Source organism: Odontesthes bonariensis, chromosome 9 (assembly GCF_027942865.1).
Source record: "Odontesthes bonariensis isolate fOdoBon6 chromosome 9, fOdoBon6.hap1, whole genome shotgun sequence".
NCBI lineage: Eukaryota > Metazoa > Chordata > Actinopteri > Atheriniformes > Atherinopsidae > Odontesthes > Odontesthes bonariensis.
In genome coordinates, this window is record NC_134514.1 from 20,868,314 (window position 1) to 20,885,601 (window position 17,288).

Consider the following 17,288-nt stretch of genomic DNA (forward strand, 5'->3'; position numbering starts at 1 on the left):
TGTTGTTCACATATTTTAAAGATTTGCAAAGTTACAAATCCAAAGTCCTCTCCAAAGACAGTTAATATCTCAGGCAGAAAATAAAGCTTTTGAACTACTGGAACTCTTCAAATTCTCTCCTTTTCTCCAGTTCATTTTCTGTGTCACGATAAAACACATTTGCTTTTTGCTGCCCAGCAAGTTCAACATGTCCTGAATCAAAGAAATAGCTGCTTCCATTTTGATTTAGTTAGTGGTGCTCGTTCTGTTGTCTGTAAAATGCCTCAGCAGCGAGCAAAGCACACAGATTCTCTGCTGTTCGGGGTTGTTGTTTGTGTTACATTTTGGACCCACTATGACTGTTTTGTTAGCATTCCCCGACAGTTCACATGAGAAATATAAATGTTAATACATGTGTAACGTGACATGCTATTTTGGAAATGGTAACACCATTGCATGGAAACAATATGGATGGTGTGGATTATGTAGCTGTCCTGTTCTGACATCTCTCTTTTGGAATTGAATTTAGAGTAACTGTACTGGCAAGTAAAAACTAAACAATGCCAGCATCGACAATATTTCGCTAGGGTCTCCCATTACCATGTTAACAAAGAAGATGTTGGTGCATATTCTGGTGTCGGAATAAAGAGTAATCTGACGACCTGACGCTGCAAGTCAAAAATATATTCATGTCAGAGTCAGAGTAAGTAAAATCCTTCACCGTGGAAGATGTTTGCATGTTGATGATAGGTGCAGATAACAATAAAGATTTGTGGTTAGTAAAATACCTGTGCTTGTGTGTACAGCACCTAAGGTAGCAGGTGGCAGTTTGGCTTCACTTCTACTCATAAATTATGTGATACTGAGTGAGATTAATGCTGTTTGGGAGAGAGGCCTTAAAATGAAATAAAAGAGCTAAAACAAGAAAAAATATCTTTATTTATTATAAAAGTAGTATTCCATTTTTATAGCCTAGCTTTGTTGACCACTAAAAATGCTTTACCATGCCAGGCGCACTTACCTTTTTACCCAGCTCCTTATTTATTATATATATTGGGAGCATATCTGTATCATACACACACTCACACAGATGATTGCATTTGGGGCAATTGTGAGGTTCAGTATTGTTCCCATGGATATTATGAAATGTAGATTGAGAAGCTGGGTATGGAACCCCTGACCTTCCAATCTTTGCAAAACTGTTGCAACCACTGCTGCCCAGTTTTATTTTTCTAAACATTAAAGCAAACAAGTCCAGTAGACCCCAGCATAAAGCCACAATGCTGCAACTGAGCTAAATAAAATGGGCAATTTGCGATTTAGAATGAGCATACAGTTTCCTTTTTTTGTCATGCTGCTTTTGAGTGTTTTCAACCTGCCTCAGCCTCTCCCTAACCCTTAAGAAACAGTATTTCTGCACTTAGTACATCTACCAATTGTCAATATACCAATTAGGAGGTGTGCATCTCCAAAGCTCTGATCTGTATACAACAGAGGATTGCACACCCTGATCAAAATGTGCACTATGTTTCCAACAATAAGCTCCATGTTCTATTCTAGGAGTAGAGCCAATCACTAAATACACCTATAGTAACAGTTGCAACATGGTTTCTCACAAGACCAAAATTGTTATAGATTAAATATCACATTTAATTTACCTGATAAATTGCATGAGCTGTTTTTACAAGAGGCATCTCTGAATTAATTTGATATTGAAAGAACCTGGCGCGTATGAAAAGTCAAGGAGATAAAAAAAAAGAAAGGAGAGGAGGAAAAACTATATAAATGACAGATTTCTCATTGTTAGAATGTAATCTGTCATTTATGACTGCAGTAATCCTGTCTATAGAGGAGTTGTTCTGTATTGGAAGTGACAGGGTCGGGTGATTTATATGACGAACACTGGCTTCATGTTTAATATCACATTATCGCTTTGACAGCAGTAGCTTATGCATAGGACCTGCAAGTGATGGAGAGGTCTGCATGTGTGTGCTGGATTTTTGTGAAACAGCACAGGGAGTGTTATTTTCTGCACCTGTGTGCAAGAAAAGTAAATGTGTTAAGTGTCTGTGTATTCATGTGCCGAACCTGTGCTTTTATGTGCGTGTTAGTGTGTGTGCCCTTGGCTGATGTGAGGGTTTTCCATTATGTGTGTTGAGAATAGAATTGGCCCGTCAGTCACACTGAACTGGGGAGACGAGGGCGACGATAGGTGTCGGGACTTTGCAAGAGATGGATGAAAGAGCAAAAGAGGGGGGAAGAAAGAAAAGTTTGTGCAGCTTATAAGAAACTTCTGCTCTATTCCCAAACCAGAAAATGCCAGCGAAGATGCCGTGGAAATGGTTGACAAATACTTGGTGTAAACTAGTTTTAGAAATAGAGGAAAAGATCTTAAGAAGAATGTTTATGTAAGTAAAATGTAATTTAAAGGATGGACAAGGAAAAAGTTAATATTGAGGAGAGAGTTATGTTGCTTGGTTACGTTGTTCTTCAAAAGCTTCTCTACAAAATAGAGGGATCTAGATTAATTACTGTATATTTTGTGTTTCTCAATGCCTAAACTTATCAACTTATGTAACTGATGCAGATGAATTCTCTGAGCTACATAAGCTAATGCACTCCCATATTACATCGAAGATTATAATAGAGCTATTTCTGTTGTCATTTCTTCACAATAGTATTTTGTTTAAGAGGAATCTCTGTCTTGAAAGTATTTTCGGCTGTACATGCATTACATGATAGATAGATAGACACACATGGCACATTACATGATCATGGAAACATTAAAGGAACAAGGTAGAGCCATTACAGGTAGTATTGTGTGCCTGTGATTCTCTAGCTCTTCAAAGTACACATTGCTACTTGTCGTTTTCATCATGACAGTCACACTTTGGTTAAGAGATCATTAGAGATCCAAGATGACAGCGAAAGGTAGGTACAGGGAGGAAACATTAAAATCACAAATCTGTCTTGTATCATGGATTTATCAATAATCAGCTCAGTTAGGCTATTGATATATCAGAGCCATGGTCAGGAGTCATAGATTCCAACTTGCACAAACATCAGAGGAAATATCGATGTGTCAGATAGATTAGATTAACATATTCAACTAAACATCCCTTCTCCCTCGATATGCTTGCTGTTACATTTAAAAAAGCTAAATATAGAATAATGTTTCAACATTAACTATGTTGTTTATCATAAAGTAACACCTGCAAAATTAAAAAAAATTAATATACCCAGGAAAATTTATTAACGTTAGCTAAAATGCTACAAATGATCAGTTTTACTGGGTTGCTCTTTACTGCTCCATTATGTTTGCTCCGTCTGTATTTGATTCACCTTCATGTTAAACCTCGGAAGCTGTGACATCATGAGTGCTGTGAGTAGGCTGATTGACAACATTTCTGTTTTTTAAACAGAAAGGTGTAGTCAGTCAGATGTGTTATGTTGCTTATGGAAAGAAGCTGTGAAGTGCAACTTGAGTTGTTTCCCGTCAATTTCGTTGAATATGATGTTCACCAGGCAGTATGTTAACTTTCTACTCAACATCATTGCTGGGAACAGCGCAGTTAATAACACTTAATAACACTTAATAGCAGTTAATAACACTCTGGATGCAGTGTGTTCCAAACATCCCTGAATTCTGTATGCTTGCAATAAAGTTTTTTTTTCAAATAAATTAGTTTTGTACTGAAATGCAGGGTTTAATTTCAGCAAATTGTTTCAGTGTGTTTAGGTGTTGAAGGTAAGTAGAATTTACTAATAGGACTGTTGTAAAATATACCCAGACTAATAAAGTACTGATTGTTAGACAGGTTTTACTAGTTTCTAATGCTTCGATTTCACAGTTTGGGAGAGCATGGAGAGGAAGGAAGGCAGGCAGGCAGATAAACAAGGAAAATATTTTTTTTAACAACGCAGCATGAGCCAGAGAGCCCTTAATATCCATCCATCCATTTTCTATACCTGTTCAATCCAATTCAGGGTCGTGGGGGGGCTGGAGCCTATCCAAGCTGTTATTTGGCGAGAGGCAGGGTACATCCTGGACAGGTCACCAGTCCATCACAGGGCCACACAGAGACAAACGAGACACACAACCATGCACGCTCATACACACTGTAGGGTGAATTTTAGAGACAACAATTATCCTAACATACATGTTTTTAGATGGTGGGAGGAAGCCGGAGAACCAGAGAGAACTCATACATACATCGGGAAAACACTCCACACAGAAAGGTCCCAGCGGGATTTGAACCAGAAAGGTGACGGTGCTAACCACTACACCCCCGTGCAGCCCCCACTCATCAGTAATAAATGATAGAAGTTTCCCTTTACATATATTTTAGTTTTAATGTTCTCTAAAGCACATCTGCTCATGTCCGTTCCTTCTTTTATTGTCATTCTTTTCTTTGTTATGGTGTGAGGTGTTCCCTGCTGTTCCTTCTTTCCTTAGATTTTGCTCCCTAAAGGTCTCGAGGATGCTGGCTATGAATATTTCACTAAACTGCATTCTCAGGTTATCAATTATAAAATGCCATATTCTTATAAATATTCTAAAAATACAGCTGGACTCTGCCTCTTCCTCATGGCATTAAAAATTCATACACATCTAGCAAACTGCTAAATCTTCTACCACACCAGACCCAAATGGACATGACTGCTGGACTGTGTACAGGAGTTCCCACTTTTAGGTTTTTGTTGTTTGCATGTGTGAGTATGTTTGTGTGTGTTTGTTTTGTTTCTTGCATATCCTCCGTGTCTGTAGCACACAGTGTTTTTTTGCACATCAGACCAGTTCAGTGTACGGTAAGAAAGTGCCAAAAGAGGTGATTCCCCGTTAACACTGTTGTTAACACTCTAAATCTGCACAGACTATTAATACAGCTCAAACAAACAGACAGACGGAGACCCACTCTTGTCCCAGCCCACACCTTGTACTGTGTACCTCTTACTCTATTACACAGATGTGTACACAAATACTCGGTGTTTGTCTCACGCACGCATGATTTCCCCTACTCACCGTGGCGAGATGTCACAGCCCTGTTGCATGAAGGCTCCCAGAGAGAACCAAAGCGAGTTGAAGATGCCAAACTCGTTGGGAGGTTGGTCGGTGGGGCCCTGCTCTGTGGTACCCTCCTCTGGTTCTTCTGCGTGCCACTCATACGGACTAAAGCGACTCACCTGAGACCATCAACACAGAAAGAGCAGAGCAGGGACACCGAGATAAGCATGAGATATGTCAAAGGTTCTTCATCCACGCACAGAAGTTTTCACTCAGTCTGGCCGATTGCCATCTGGTCAAGCTGAAGTTGGACCTGTGCGGGTAACAACATATCCCCCGACTCCATGTGCTAATATAGATGACAACGGCCTGATCAGTCATGGATATTGTGTATTTGTTCCACAAGTGCGCAGGCTTTTAAAAGCAGAATGTAGTGAGTGAAGATGTATGTAAAAAACAAAACAAAAAAAACCCATCATAGCAGATGATAGACGAAGAAGAAAACCTTCTCGACAATATTTAGATTAATATGGATTAATGTAAGAGAGATCAAGATTCCTCAAATATTCAGACACCCTGGTGTCATTAGAGCTTTGCTGATGTGATCTAATGTTTGAGAAGGGGAATGTGTCTTGAATATTTCATGTTCATATTCACATGTCTAGTATACATAAATGGAGAAATATGCCTTTAAACACAACAATGTCCAAACAAGAGGGTTGATATTTCGGAGACTAACTCTATTTCTCTACTAAGATTATTAAAAAAAAGAGTTTCTTACTGTAAATTCTGCTGTGGCAGAAGTCTCATTCTCTCTATGTATATAGACCAAACTGACTTGTAAGTAAGAGATGTAAGAGATCTATTCTTTTATCCCGGAATCCAAGCCTTAAAGCAATACTATGTAACATTTCTACCTTAAAATAACAGCTTGAAAAAAATTGTGCGGCTAGAATGAGTTTTAATATTACGATTGGCCTGTCTCCTATGCCCTTCGGGGGTCTGCACTATGTAACTTTGCTGGACCGGCCCGGGAGCTGAGCGGAAGTACTTCGACCTACCGCAAAAACAAATAGACCCCTCTCACGCTCCCAGGTACATTTGATTACTCGTACCTTCTCGGTCGACATAGCTTGCACCTTCTGACTCCTCGCCAGTTCGTCAACAAACGTGAAACGTGAAAGCGAAAGGGTGTTGTATTTACGACAGTGTAACCGTACATTACCTCCAAGCCTGTAGGGGGAGCTCCATAGTGGGCTTTTTGAGAAGTTACATTGTATTGCTTTAAACAACTCATCTGTGAAACTCCTGCAGTTGGCCTTAACTGACATCTGGTTTGTAACAATCACTCACCAAAAACAGGACAACACTGACTCCAATGTAAGCAAACACTATGCACATCCAGATCTCGTAGGCCAGTGGGTCCAAGAAGGAGAAGACACCTGGTTTAGACTTCTGGGGCTTCTTGATCATGATGGAGATTCCCAGGGACATGAAGGGCTTCGAGAAGTCGATGACCTCCTCTCTGACCAGAGTGATGGTCAGAGGGGCCACAGCAATCTCTGCTTTCTGCAAAGAAGGAAGGAGGGTCTGAAAGTTCACCTCTGTCATGTTATAATGCAATTAATGTTATGACACTCCATCAAGAAATATAAGTGAGATTCAATTGGGAGTGTCCACAAACAAAGCACAAAGGAGACACAGAGAGGAGCTTGTATGGCAGGTGACAGAAGAAGGGTTTAAAGGCAGAGAGGAGAGAGAGGGTGAAACAGAGTGACAGAAGAGTAATTCATACAGCATGTAACCCTGAAAGTGACAAATCCAGAAAGTGAATCAGTAAGCAAGGTCTAACACACATCTGCATGCCAGAGCCCTCACACATGCCCTTGGATGAGTCACAATCTCTGTCTCTGAATATAAGTATGTGTCTGAACATCATAACTGAAAAAGCTACAACAAATAGTGATATGCACAGCAGTTTCAGCTCAGTGCTCAACTCTGAGTCTACTTCAATTAAATTATAACACTGACTGAATGACTGAATAACTGAGCATGTTCCGTTCCTTCCCTTTGATCTTAGACAGTTTTCACCAACTTATTTTCTAATATTGCAGGCTCACCATGCATTATAAATTGCAAACAGTGGCACAAGATGGCCCAAGAAAACTGATACAGAGAATGCAGTACTTTAAAAGACATTGATTCTGATTAAAAAGTGGAAAACATTACTTTTAACTGTAAGAGTTCTATATCATAACTTATTTGTTTGCAGCTAATTACACCAATCAGCCACACCATTAAACCACTGACGGGTAGTGTGAGTAACACTGCTGATCTTATTACAATGCAACGTTCAACTGGAAAAACATGCATCCTAACATTCATTTGGATGTTTCTTAGAGACTTGCCACTTTCTTTGACTTCTGATATCCCCCCCCCCCAATAAGGCAACAACACGCCCCTACAAGTAACAGACCCCCCTGGTACGAGAGCAGTGGTCTTCGGGTTCTGAGGGGTTATTGGTTCAGTCCCCGTTCTTCCTTTACTTGTCCACTTTCACCGTACCTCAGTGACACCTGACATTGTGTTCTGCATGTCGATAACGTTTGCAGTCAGGCAGCAATGTGAAATCTCAGAAACGCAAAGACATAATTAGCGAGCCTGCCAAATTCCCCTGATATAAGTGAACACTTCATGACACAGCATCTCTACGGGAAGGAACACGGTAACTAAGGAAACGCAGGGCTTGAGACAAGTTTATGTGCTGCATGAGAGTTATTTTCAGCATTCCTCAGCTGTTGTGTGATGTTACTGTCCAGCAGTTTATATGACCTCTACAAAGATTACAACATTGTTCTGGTCTGTGCCAGATAGGTGTTGATTTTGCACACTTCTTTTGCAGCTATAATTTATTTTCATTAAATACTGTTTTTGCAAGCATGTTAGAACAACACTTATGTTTATGGGTTATACCTATGGTTTAAAAAAAGAAAAAGAAAAAACATAATTTCCCATTCTTACCCCATATACAAGTTCGCCGACCATTCCATTCCATATCTTTGTCTCTGGGTCTCTGGCTCCATATTTTCCATCTGGCACAATGGAGATCTTGTACTTGATTCCGATGTGTTTGGCAATCTCTGAAGCCAAGTCCACACAGTATCCCTCAAACTGGTCATTGCCTTCATAAAGCTCCCAGTTCTTCTTCAGCATTACATAGGGACCCTCCTATAAAACGAGCATAGGAGGAGAAAGACAACTGTTTGGAGGAAGAACGGCAGCGATCAAGAAGAGCTAGCAGTTTGGCTGAAATTGGGAACAGGGCACATGTGGTGCATGTACAAAGAAAAGTGGAAACATAGACACAATTTATTAAAAAGGAACATACTAATTATTTTATTTATCCTAAAGAGTGATGCTGCAGACTAGATTCAGTTCTGCTTTAGGGGATCAAAGTGGAAATGAGTAACATAGTTACAGTAACATATGTGTGTACTGTTATGAGACATTGTCGGACATTACTGTGAATGTATGACCCTGCTGTGATTAGCTATTAACACATCATTATGATCCATGCTTTTTCTTTTTTTTTTAATAACAGCAGCCAACGAAAAACCTCACAGAGACAGACTCACTGTTGATAAAACAAAGTTAATATTGTTTGAGGTAGATGTTTCATATCTCGGGTTTCTGACTCCCAGCGCCTTGTTTTCTGCCTTCACCTAAGTCTACATGACTCCACTGGGACCCTCCATTGACTCAGTGCAACTCTCAAGCTGAGAAGAAAGAAGCGAACAGGAGATGAGAAGAGGAAAAAGCGGAGGAAGACGGCTGCTTTGATAATGTGAGGTAGGAGTCGAGGGATCTTTGCGAGTGCAGTTAAATGCTAAAGAGAGAAACGCAAAAACATAAAAATATTATTGCGTGCAGTATAAGAGATATATAAAAAGAATGCAAACGCACTCAGTCTTGAGAGTGACAGCACATCATTCAGAGGCAGGGAGTTATTGTGTTATGCGTGTGGCTGCAGATCCTATAATCTGTCAAAGAGCAAGCCCATTTTTGAAATCTAACACTCCCAAGTCATAAAGACAGTTCATGAAGATCATGAAATACAGTAAAAAATGATTACATACTTTGGCTTGAATTTTTCATTCAGGAAATTGTTCTGCATTCAAAACAAGTACAATTTAATCAACAAAAGATTACAACACTGACACATTTTAAAAATGGTCAAACTCGCAATATAATCGCTTTGACAAAGATCTGAGTGGAATCGACATTTGAGTCTTCAATTCAGGAAATTAAATTACATGAAAAGGAAATCTAGCTTAGAGGCAGGCAGGGCAGCCTGATTAAAACAATCTTACAGTGGGAGCTGAAAAATACCAACACAGGTTTAGATATTGATCTTCCTTCCCTTGAAATGAAAACATTAACCAGTTTACTCGTGTTGGGCCGAGGTAAAACTGATTGGAATTCTTTTCAAGAGGGATATGCAGTGGGTTTACATGTATCTTTATGGAAAAAAATGCTTACATATGTTCAGCTTCACAAAGCAGCTTGGATGACAGCAAACTCTTTGTGTTTCTGAATCCAGTGAATGAAATTATGTCCAAGCAGCAGTAAATAGTTAGTTGGAAAGAAAATTTACAGTTTTTCCCATTCAATGATATCAAAGAAATGTCAATAAAATCATTGTCAAATTACAGGTTCATTTCCATGTTCACACACAATGAACAAAGCATGTATCCTATTTTGGTAAATCGGAAATTTACATAAAAAGGTTTAAAACAAAATCACACGAAAAGCAAACAAACACCGTGAGCCCTACATTCTTGTCCAAGCTATTATTTGCACATCAGCATAACATTTGTGAAAAACAAAATACATTAATTTCATGCAAATGAGACTTTAGTTGTTAATTTAGGCTACATATTTATTTTCTTCACACACGTTACACTTATCAGCAAACCCCACAACCAACATCATCGGCATCATCCTTAAATACATTGAAAAAAAGTGCCCTTTGTATTCGGTGTTAGAACATGAAAAAAAAACATATAAAAAAACAACATTTCTCCCAAAATGTCATTATTAGAAGCATTAGCGGTTCCTGGGGCTCATTCCATTGACTCGACATGAATCATTGTGTTAATGAACAGCAAAACAGTTTGAAGTATATTCCCTCTTACAGCTCCATCAACACATTCTGTAGCTGAGATAACGGGTAACATCTAATCTTAAAAGCAGTTGATTTAAAGTTTAAACCTGAGCATCGTTTATATTTTATACGAGTATATGATTGTATAGTCCATCCACTATACCCAGTGACTACATTCCATCGTTTAAATTTCTTGATGTTGTGCACTCATAAACCTAATGTTTTCCAGCTTGGTGTGATATGAACTGTCCTAACACTCTTCAAACAATATTGACAAAAATCAGACACCATATTTTTTTGAGAAAATGTGAAGAGACTATGTGATGCATTCAATCACATTAAGCTGCATGTGATGTTTTGTTCTCCAATGAAAATGAAACACTCTCGCCCGATGACGGCTGGGATAGGCTCCAGTGCCCCCCCCCCCCCCTCGTGGGTATGGAAAATGGATGGATGGATGAAAATGAAACAGCTTCAATACAAACTTGTAGAGAAAAAAAGAAAACCTGTACAAAAGAATAGTACACTTAGTAAAAAAAATTATTTTCTAAGCAAGATGAAATGAACAAATGATAAAAAGATGGATGACGCGAGGAACGTAATGGAAAATGAAGAGAGATTTCTGTGAACATACATATACCTTTGGGTCAAGTAGATTTCATATCCTTCTAATGGGTAAAAAGGTTTTTCATTCACTATTAATTCAGCACTTCTCATTCACAGATGTTGCAACTGAAAATTAAGGTTAACAGCACATGAAAATTGTCCCAAAATGGTCTTGAGCTCAGTTCTCCTGATTCAAACCATCCTTTCAGTTTTTGCCTGTGGACTTTGATGTAAGTGCATAAGGAAATGCTTCACTTTGCAAGTTAGCGAATGAGCAAATTTCTTGGAGCATGTTCGTTTTTTTCCAAGATTTTAACAAAACAAACCCTCTCAATGTGCTCTGAGAATGAGATCTCATCAGGTCCTAGTGGGTCAGGTGCAGTAAAAAGGCTTGTTGTATATATTTTTAAACCAACAAGCAAACAAGATCCAAGTTCAGGATACTCAGAGTACCTCTAATTTGCCTGTTTTTACTTAGTCTAACAAGTACAATCATGCTAAATGGTGTAAGAACAATGGTTGACATTTGGTGTGTTCACAAATATTTGGAATCAAGAAATGTACTGGAAGCTAAAAGCTGCAGCCAAGTTAAAAAAGGAAAGTTAACAATCTCACTACCTCATCTGTATGGCTCAGTTATATCTGATAAGGAGCACAATTGTTTATAGTGCATAACTAGTGGGTTTTACTTGTGCTCTTATGGAGTTTAAGACAATTTTATCATTAGTCTTCTACCAAAACTCTGATGATGTTAAACCATCTCAAAAGTAATGAGATCAAACACTGAAATGGTTTATACCTCCGTAAATTAGTTTCTTCTAACACTCAGTTTTCTACGTGGAAAAAAAGGTTTTTAATGGATTTGTTTATTTCCACTGAATTTGTTAAAATACAATACACATTACATTACCTGGGTGCCTTAGAGAATTAATCTACAGAATTATTGTCTATCGAAAAGACAGTTATTGAAGACATCACGAAACTGGTGCACGAGTATGAAACTCGTACAAACTTTTGTATTTTAGTCTGTTATTTTCCCTTGCTATCTATATATATAGATAGATATATATATATATGAGCTGTTGCCATTTCCCATACAAATGCTTCTCAGCAAAAAACAAAGGGCTTAGATGGTCTGCAGTTCTTGTGAGGGAGATGGGAGAGGGAAGTAAATTATTTATGAGTCAACAAGTATTTTTTCTTTTTTAACCTTCTGGAAGTTAGGGTTAAACATGAATTCATTTGAGCCTCTCAACCCTTTCAGTACACGCCCCAGGTGTGACAAAGGGAGGTTGTTTTTATTTCCCTCAGGAACCGTCCCCATGGGTGCTGTTAAATCATTGATTCTAATACTGCAGGCAATCATCTTGGATTGAAGGTCAAATGTTTGAAGTGAGAAAATGCTGATGTAAAAAAGTATGCATAAATAAAAACGTGAATGCGGAAAGGCTCATAAAAGTTGGAGCTGGGACTTTGTCTTAATGCCTCCTGAAGATTTGTTGTCAATTTCCTCCAGATGCTTTTGTCTTGGTGTGAAGGTAGTACTACCAGTGCTGGAAGCACATGTTTGTGGATGTGTGCTAGAATTGAGCGTTTATATTTAATGCTGCTGGGATGAAAACATCATATTTAGGTGTTGCCAAATGTGGCATCCTGAGTCAAGGCATGCCAAGAAACGACAGAGGGACAGGTGGAATGACCAAAAGCTAGGAGGTTGAAAGACGGGAAAGGGGGGTCATTGAAACGAGAAAGACGGAGAGAAAGACAGATGTTGGATGTATTGGTTGCATGACACTGGAAAAGAAAGATAAAGGAAATTATCTATATACAAATCTGGATGGCTACAGGTGTGTAGAAGATAAATAGAAAGAAAGAATAAAATATCTGATAGAGGGATTGGGAAAACGAGAGAATAAAACAAAAAGAAAATTAGATTGAAAAAGGACAGAGCATGCAAGAGAAGGGACATGTTGGACACGAAGAGGGGAAATGGTTGGATGAAAGAGGGAATTGAGCTTTGTTGCAGCAAATGGTAGGAGCTGATAAGACATGAAACACTTCACACTGCAGCCAAAAATGCAGACAGGACTAGTCATGCAAGCAAATTGGCCAGGCAGTGGATCAGACAACCACCCAGCTGGGCAGTCACCCCAATGTCCAGTCATTCATTCAAACTGCCAACCGGACGATCAATCAGCCAAATTTAAAAAAGCCAAATTGTCACGTAAAAGTTAGGCAACCGCCGAGTCGTTTAATCAGCCCAGGAGACATCCATTCAGATGACCAGCGATGCAAGCCAAGCTGTCAGTTGGTCACACTCTGTTGCAGTCAGTCAATTGTTCAATCATTCCAATTTTTAGGGAATTACTGTAATTACAATGTATAATCTTCATTTGGCAAGCCGATATCTCAGAGCTATTTTGCCATAAAAGTGAGAAGGGCAGTTCAGCAGCTAGTCATATATAACAAACTGAGAGGTCAACCAGTGACCAGCAGACACAACTGGTAACTTCATTAACCAGAAAAAAATGCATCTGGACTTCAATAAACCCAGATGATAATGAAGTGTAACACCACCGGTGGCCCTACCCGATCTCATGTGGCAGAAGAGATTTTAGTTTGACGCGTCAAGATGCAAGATGAACAATACCAAGAGAAAAAACTGAATCCACAGCGGTGCACACCATGACAGTGCTTTGTGGTTTACAAAGTGTGATTCTGCCATTAAGCTTTACGGAAAAATGGCCATTTAAGGCGTCCATCTAATTTAATGGAAATCATTTTTAGTGCCATCATAACTACTGTTCTTCACAACCAATCAATGCTCATCTGACCAAGTAGTGAGATTTTATCTATACTTTTTGTGAAAGATTAAACCTTTGGCAGATGCTCCTTTTTATACCCAACCCTTACCTGTCAACATTTATTCTGCTGATTGTTATGCAGTCAACTCTGTTACTTTTACATTTTGTAAACTTTGAAGTTGGACAGTGAAGCCACTTAAAAAATGTTCAAAAGAATAACCAAATTAGAGTTTAAAGGTTCTCTTGTACTTCAGAAAACTTTTCAAGAAATTGGATTTGTAATTGAACTTTGGAATAAAGTGAGTGTGTTGTTCTCAAAAAGATGGAAAAGAATCTGAATTCTGAATTAACAGTGCTTTTCCACAGTCTGTTGATTGTGTGCAGCCAAATGTCAAACCTTGACAGAAGCCATAGAAGCTCATCCAGCTGCGGCTTTCCCCATGGGATGAATACAGGAGCACAGTAAGCAAACCAACCCCAGCACCTCACGGGCTCAACACATGGTGACGAATCCCCTTCTAATCTATGCTCTACGGGAGTGTGACTGCAGCGTGCACTATCTCAAAGCAAAGCATTGGTATCACACATCACTATTTCAACCAAAACACATGAGAAAAAAGAAGAAACACAAACAGTCTTTGTGCAACATTAGTATCAGTCTGGCTGATCTCTGTCTTTTCCGAGGGCCTGCGACACAGGAGAGTCTGTGTTTCAACCTCTTGCTCTGTCTGCAGACTCAGGATCAGTGTCGCAGCAGAGTCTTCCTCATCATGAGAGGCTGCAAAGAGGAGGAGGTGGCTGAGCTAATGTTAGTCAAGGCCTGCTGAGGTCACCATCCACAGAGAAATATGCGAGGAGAGCAGGCATGGTTGAAAAGCAAAGGATGTGGGAAGTGAAACAGATGAGTTAAATCCAGTCAACAAGACAGAAAGAACAGAGAGGTGAAGGAGGAGGACAAGTTTGGATAAAGTCACATGACAGACAGACATAGGAGTGCAGCAATAGGGAAGAAACAAACACTGGATGCAATAATGTTACTTATCTCTTTTACATCTACACACAGTTCATGTACTTTAGCTAAACAAACCCAACAGTTACACAAACAACAATAGAGTGATATATTATAGCAATGAAAGCATGATAACACAGTATACACATTATCAAACATTTAGAATTGGTCACTGAGTAACATTATCCCTTTTAACTTATCTGAATCTGTTGATGTGTCGGCCTTTCTGTCTAGGGCCTGACTCATGGCGCAAAACTACACACTGCTGAGATGAGGTGGGCGAATCTGAGAGGTTGAGCTCTCGGAATTTATTTGACATATTTCTTTTTAACAATTCACAGCAGCACGTGTGGTTTCTGACTGGTTATCACTGTTTCTGGCCACCGGAGGCAGTGTAGACTCACTACATCATCAAATCACCATCTTTAAACACTGTCCATCTCCTACTACAGACATTTTGGTCTCATTTATCAGTTTGCTGGAGGAGCAATGTGCCTTGAAACAAAATAGTGAATTACCACAACTCAAGCATCCGTGGCTTGTTTTATCTTAAGGCTGAAATTAGTCTTTTGAGTTGTTTTCCACTTGCATCATTTTGAATGCGTAATTGAATTAGACTGATTGCATTTACAGGAAGGGGGATGGCCACCATGAAAAGGCTGTAGATGGGTGAAGTGAAATCAAATGTAAGCTGAGGATGTGCACAAATCCACCGATTAGCCCTTTTTTATCCTCGTTTGTAGAAGAAAGGGGAGTAATTAAAGTGGGTTATGTGGCAGTGTCTATGCGAAAGTCATTAGAAAAGCCCGGACTGAGGTCAATTCGAAATGGTGATCTGAGGTCAGTTGTAGATTTGCCTACTAATGAGACATTATTTTAATCTTCCAGCTGCACAACTGCCACCCCCTCCCGGCAGCGCTGTGAGACCTCTCTACATCTCTCATAACTCATAACTCAAGTCTCTGCTGTGCAACTTCTTCATTGTACTTCTTCCTGAGGCTCTATGAACATTGTATTTCTTTTCCTGGCTCCATCACTCTAGATGTATCCGAAAAGGCCACAGAAGGAGGTCAACTTCTAGTTTGTGAAGTTAAATGCCATTTATTGCAAATTAAAGTGATCTATTGAATGATGAAATGATCATTTTATTGATTTATTTTTTTATTTCTTATTATTAACCAAGGCTTTTTTCATTTAAGAATGTGGATGACCTTGTATTGCTGTTGCTCTGCTGTTCGGCAGCTCTCTCCCTTTTTTGTGTGTAAGAAAGGTTATCAGAACTTAGCTGTGAACTGGATGTCGACTAAGTTATCTAGATTACTCATAAAATGTGTAGATAGGCTCAGGCTGCACGATACATGTTATCTAGTGTACGCTCTGCTCCAGCTCCAAAGTGTTGGTGTATATTGTCATTGCAGCATGAGCCCTAACAGTACAGGCATATAATCAGCTACAAGCCTAGTCGGAGAAAAAGGCACATTTAACACTTTCTGTAAAGGTTACAGTACTTAACAACATCCGGTAAGCATAATACAGCTATCATTTTGCTGGAGGTTGAGAAAAATATTTCTGCCATACTCTATCAAGACTTATCTGTTAGATAACACAGGAGGAAGGGCTGTTTGTCTTTCGTGTGTGCTTGGTCTGTATATTACATTGTTGTCCTTAACAATGTCAATGGCACAACTTTTTATCCTTGCTAGATTGTGTGGACCATCTAAGGGAATATCTTATAACCAATTAGGTGTGCCTCTGAGCCATGTGTTGATTTTCTAAGCTGCAAGTTGGGAACAACCTTTCAATAAAAAATTGTTAGAGCATCTTGTGCTATCAAACCTCCTAATGTTGTGTCATCTCCTTATGCAACATTTTCCATGAAAAGCACACATTTCTTGGAAGTGAATGTGCACTAAAAGCTTTCTCTCTCTTTTCCTGTACTACACCTGATCTGTCTTTTAGAAAAATAGATTAATACTCTGTTTTGACACACCATTTGCACGTCAGTCCATTTACATCTCCATATTTAACATTACCAGCATTTACAAGGTGGGTAAATTACAAGGTAAGGCAATATGTTGCTGAACTTAGATGATGGAACGACTGTTTGCCATAATCGGGAGGGTAGCTTGATGCCAATCACAAACAATATCGTAACGATCAAGAATATAAAGCAGTCACAGGGTACATTACCATGATGGTTGTCACCACAACAGTCCGGTTCTCCATGGATGTGCTGTCGTTGGAAAGACCATTTTCGCTCTGGACCAACACAAGTTTGTCGATGTCATTCCAGTAGCCAATCTGAGGTGAGGAGAAGGAGAGGAGCAAAACGCTGAGCTAATGAGAGGAAAATACCAATAAATACATTTTCAATAAATCTGCAGAAACAGCCTGTCAAATTTCCCTTTGGGGCAATAGAAGATATTGATTGTGAGCCAAGAACCTTTAATAAACACACTGCTGTCAAAGGAACAGTTGAAATGCTGCAACAAGGTCTTATTTCCTCGCTGTAAAGACATATGTATATGTGGTTTTCCAAAGCTCTAAAAGACACATGTTTCTAATCATATGAAGTTAAATCTGCAATTATGAAAGTCATTATGGAGTAAATCAATATTTTTTCTTAGGAACGAGAGACATAAAAAGAAAATGTAACACGCATCGGATACTGCACTAATTAACCCTGAAAAACAACAGACAACAAACATTTACAATTCACAA

General features: G+C 39.1%; 1 protein-coding gene across 5 annotated transcripts in view; it reads right to left on the reverse strand.

Moving 5' to 3' along the window:
- The window catches only part of gria4a (glutamate receptor, ionotropic, AMPA 4a), a 111,260-nt gene that overhangs the window by 26,699 nt on the left and 67,273 nt on the right, over positions 1–17,288 (reverse strand). For 4 of the 5 annotated variants that reach the window (XM_075473590.1, XM_075473589.1, XM_075473592.1 and 1 more), the window contains exons 10-13: positions 16,758–16,868; positions 8,006–8,212; positions 6,338–6,553; positions 5,003–5,163 (exon numbers count right to left, since the gene is read on the reverse strand). In XM_075473590.1, coding sequence (XP_075329705.1) covers positions 5,003–5,163; positions 6,338–6,553; positions 8,006–8,212; positions 16,758–16,868 — 695 coding nt within the window. Of the gene's footprint in view, positions 1–5,002; positions 5,164–6,337; positions 6,554–8,005; positions 8,213–9,242; positions 14,337–16,757; positions 16,869–17,288 lie in introns of those variants that run through there. The other variant, XM_075473593.1, reaches the window with a different exon arrangement.